The sequence below is a fragment of the Echinops telfairi genome, unplaced genomic scaffold (genome assembly GCF_000313985.2).
Source record: "Echinops telfairi isolate 266 unplaced genomic scaffold, ASM31398v2 ScPeMD7_2;HRSCAF=8, whole genome shotgun sequence".
NCBI lineage: Eukaryota > Metazoa > Chordata > Mammalia > Afrosoricida > Tenrecidae > Echinops > Echinops telfairi.
Window position 1 is genome coordinate 21813199 of NW_022103898.1, and position 4764 is coordinate 21817962.

General features: G+C 47.1%; 1 protein-coding gene across 1 annotated transcript in view; it reads right to left on the reverse strand.

Moving 5' to 3' along the window:
- NOPCHAP1 (NOP protein chaperone 1) overlaps window positions 1-1634 on the reverse strand; it is a 14630-nt gene extending 12996 nt beyond the window's left edge. Inside the window, exon 1 of the mRNA XM_004700337.2 lies at window positions 1496-1634. Coding sequence (XP_004700394.1) covers window positions 1496-1613 — 118 coding nt within the window. The 5' untranslated portion in view covers window positions 1614-1634. The remainder of the gene's footprint in view (window positions 1-1495) is intronic.
- Between the last annotated feature and the right edge of the window lie 3130 nt (window positions 1635-4764).

Below are 4764 nucleotides of genomic sequence, written 5' to 3' on the forward strand. Positions count from 1 at the left end.
AGGGCCACAATTCAGCCGCATCAATCTTCAGTCTTCCTTAGTCAATGTCCGACTTTCACATGAACACGAGGCGACGGAAAATACCATGGCTGGGTCAGGCGAACCTTAGCCCTCAATCCTTTTTAGTACTCTAAATCAATACTCCAGCCAGTACAACTATTAGTCAAAATTCTGCCCCAACCACTAAAGCTGGTGATGAAGAATTCTACCAACATCTTCCGTCTGAAATTGATCAAACATGCAATCAAGATGCATTGATAATTACTGCAAACGTTGTGAGGATTAAATTAATTCCTAGAGAAGAGTAAACATGACCTAAACTTTAGCTATGTTACCTGTAACTCGTCAGAAAGTCTGGGTTCTCACTGGTCTTTTCTTGAAGCAAGTATTTACTAAGAATTTGACTCTAGAACCTTATTTATTCTCTCTTTTCTCCAAACACTCTATAACCGCTGTTGTGAGGTACCTACCGTCCAGTCAACGACTCATAGTGACCACTTCTGAGTAGCTTTAAAATCAGGGCTACCTCCTTTCACCATTGACAGTGGCTGCAAGAATGGGCCCAAACATCGTGAAGATGGCCCAGGACCAGTTGCTGTGTGGCAAAAATGACTTGATAAGAGCTAACCATAGAGCAGGAGAGTCCAGTCCCTAAGGAAGGACACCATGCTTGGTAAAGTAGCAGGGCAACGAAAATGAGGAAGGCTCTCAACACGATGGATTGACACTGTGGCTGCAACAATGGGTCCAAACATAACAACTGTCAAAATGGTACAGGGCAGAACCGTGTATGGTTGTTTTGCAAAGAGCCTGCTGTGACCGATTCCACTGTACCTAACAGAGTTCCACAGCTAGTTACTCCTGGAGCTGGAATTCGAACCCATGCTTTTTAATCCCGTATTACAATGCTGGGCAGTCCTCGTCGACTTCTAGTCACTGTCTACAAGAGAAGGGGCGCTGATGATGCTGCGGGTTAATCGCTGAACTGAACCTGCCATATCAGCGGTTCAAACCCACCTGCTGCTCGGGAACTGTCTGAAATCTTAGAAACCCTAAGGGGCAGATTATACTCGGTCCTATAGGGGCGTTTGGGGTTGGGACCGACTTGGTGGCAGTGGAATAGTCTACAACAGAGCTGCACCAAGGGCTCGTCCCGTGTACATGGGTGTGGGGGAGAACAGATGACTACCTCTGATATTCACAGGCCTGCCCCAGACCAGCCAACTCCTTTGACCCTAAAGTGCGGGATCCAGTGAACTAAGCGGCGTGGGAAGCGCCTTCCTTGCAGCGCCTGGCACATAGAACCACCAGTTCGAGAAGCAACACGGCCACGCGGCGCTGGAACCTGGACCGGTGCTGGATGCCCCGCACCTCCGCGATGGCGGGACATCGAGCCTGCAGCGCACACGGGGCTCCTCCCAGGGTGGCCAGGCCTGAGCAGACAGACGCGCAGCCCCGCCGCACGTGCCCGCCCCACATCGCCGCCGCCCATCACCTCCGAGGCCCCCGCTCCCCGCCGTCAGCAGCTCCTTGGATACAGACACGCCGGGGCCGCCCGGAGAGGACGAAGAACAGCTCGTTGGGCTGGGCTGCCGTTCACCTGGGACCTCCATGCTTCTCAGTGCCGTGCCCCGAGCGGACACAGGCCGGATACCGGAAAGAAGCGCTGGTAGAAGGCGGGATCAAGGGCTGCCATTGGAGGAAACCCGGCGGTGGGCGGGGAGAGGGCGGGGCTTGCGTTGGCGCCACCTGGTGGAACGACGCTGTGGCGCGGAAACGCCGGCCGTTCCCACCACCCGTCCCTCTGGAAGAGAGAGGATGGGACTCTTGCTTCAGTCCTTGGAACGGAGCCAGTGAGGTATCATTTAGCCAGACAAAAGGTGTAAATTCTGCCACGAAGAGCGCAGCTTGGTTAATATTCATTGACCATTTGCAGCAGCTTGGTTAATATTTATTGACCATTTGCAGCCGCGGGAGGAAGAGTTACAGTCTTAGAAACCCACCGGGACAAGTTCTCCCCTGTCCTGTAGGATCGCTATGAGAAGGAATCGACTTGATGGCAATTAATTTGGTTTTTCGGTTTTTTAGTATGCCCAGACCTCATCTCGACGTGGCCTGAGTTCACAAAAGCAAACCCTCCCCCTTTTTAAAAAATCATTTTATTGGGGGCTCTTACAACTCTTAACATACATATACATCAATTGTGTAAAGCACACTTGTACATTCATTGCCCTCATCATTCTCAAAACATTTGCTCTCCACGTAAGCCCCTGGCATCAGGTTCTCATGTTTTTCCCCTCCCTCCCCCCTCCCCCTTCCTCATGAGCCCTTGATAATTTATAAATGATCATTGTCATATCTTGCCCTGTCCGACATCTCCCTTCACCCACTTCTCTGTTGTCTGTCCTCCAGGGAGGAGGTTATATGTAGATCCCGGTAATTGGTTCCCCACAAAACATCTTAAAAAATTTTTTTATTGGGAGCTCCTACAGTTTTATAAGATTCTATACATCAATTGTATCAAGCATATTTGTACATAAGTTGCCTTCATCATTTTCTAAACATTTATGTACTTTCTATTTGAGCTCTTAGTATCAGCTTCTCTTTTTTCCTTCCCTCCTCCATCCTCCCACCCTCATGAACCCTTGATAAATTATAAATTATTATTGTTTTCATAACTTACCAACCACTGTCTCTCTTCACCCACGTTTCTGTTGTTCATCATCCTGGGAGGAGGGGGTATGTTATACATCGATCATTGCGACTGGTTTCTCCTTCCTCCCCTCCTCCCCTCCCCTCCCCCCTACTCTCCTGGTATTGCCACTCCCATTTCTGTTCCTGAGGGGTTTATCTGACCTGGATTCCATGGTCAGCTCTTATCTGTATTGGATTCTATGTGTCTTGGTGAGCTCTTATCTGTACCAGTTTACATGCTCCAGTCTAGCCAGAACTGAAAGGCACAACTGGGGTCATGATTGTGGAGGGTGAGGAAGCCTCAAAGAGCCAGAGGAATGTTGTGTGTTTCATTAGTGCTATACTGTGCCCTTGTTGACTCCTTATGACCCTTCTGTGAGTGGATGCCTTATTGTCTACAGATGAGTTTTGGGTCTCTGCTCTGACCACCCTAGTTCTCAACAAAATGCTTTTGTTTGTTTTGGGGGGAGGTCTTCTGGTGCCTGTTACCTGAGCCCATTGACACCTCATGATTACACAGGCTGGTGTGATTCTTCCATGTGGGCTTGTTGCTTCTCTGCTAGATGGCCGCTTAAACTTCAAGCCTTTAAGACCCCAGCCTATCTTTTGATAGCCGTGCACCATCAGCTTTCTTCATCACATTTGCTTCTGCACCCATTTTGTCTTTAGCTATAGTTTCGGGAGGGTGAGCATCACAGAATTCCAGGTTGTTAGAACAAAGTGTTCTTGTGTTGAGCGAGGCCTTGGGCAGAGGGCCAAAGTCCATCCATTTCCTCAATGTATTGCCATGTAAATATATGTACATAGGTCAATACCTCTATTTTTATGAATTAATATATTGACATAAGTGCACACCTATGTTTATATACTTCTATCCATAGCTTTGCTTCCCAGATCTTTCCTCTGTTTCTTTTTACCTTCCTCCTGCCCCACCATCTTGCTTGCCCTTCTGCTGCCTCTTAGTAATTCCTCTCAGCTAGATAGCCAAGCTCTTTTTTTTTAAATCATTTTACTGGGGGCTCATACAACTCTTATCACAATCCATCCATCCATTGTGTCAAGCACATTTGTACATTTGTTGCCATCGTCATTCTCAAAAAGTTTTCTTTCTGCTTGAGCCTCTGGTATCAGCTCCTCATTTCCCCCCTCCCTCCCCCACCCTCCTGCCCTCATGAACCCTTGATAATTTATAAATTATTATAATATTTTTAAGTCTTACATTGACTGATGTCTCCCTTCACCCACTTTCCTGTTGTCCATCCCCCAGGGAGGGGTTATATGTAGATCAAGATCATTGTGATCCGTTTCCCCCTTTCTCCCCCCACCTTCCCCTTCCCCTCCTGGCATCACTATTCTCAATATTGGTCCTGAGGGGTTTATCTGTCCTGGATTCCCTGTGTTTCCAGCTCTTATCTGTACCTGTGTACATGCTCTGGTCTAGCCGGATTTGTAAGGTAGAATTGGGGTCACGATTTGGTGGGTGGTAGGAGGAAGCATTAAAGAACTAGAGGAAAGTTATATGTTTCAACGGTGCTATACTGCACTGACTGGCTTGTCTCCTCCCTTCCACCCTTCTGTAAGGGGATGTCCAATTGTCTACAGATGGACTTTGAGTCTCCACTCCGCACTCCCCCTAATTCACAATGATATGATTTTTTGTTCTGAGTCTTGGATGCCTGATACCTGATCCTATCAACAGATAGCCAAACTCTTAAAACTACTTCACTCTGCTTGTTTCTAGCTTCAGCGTCAGCCAGAGTAAATCTGATCCCAGATCAATCATTTGTCACCAGTGACCTTGAACCTCAGTTTTCACCTCTGTTAAATGCACATAATAATACCTTCACAGCTTGTCCTAAGGGATAAAAGAAGAAGGGGACTAGGATGTCTGTAGTGGCACTGGAAGGCATATTATTGTTGTAATCATCATAGTAAGTTAACATAAGCAAATTATTAAACATAGGGCACAAATAATTATGGGGAAGATTATAGTAGGTACTCCAGGGGGAAACAATGATTAATGCATTTGTTAAAAATCAGTCTTTTTCACTCCTAGTTAAAACTTGGAAG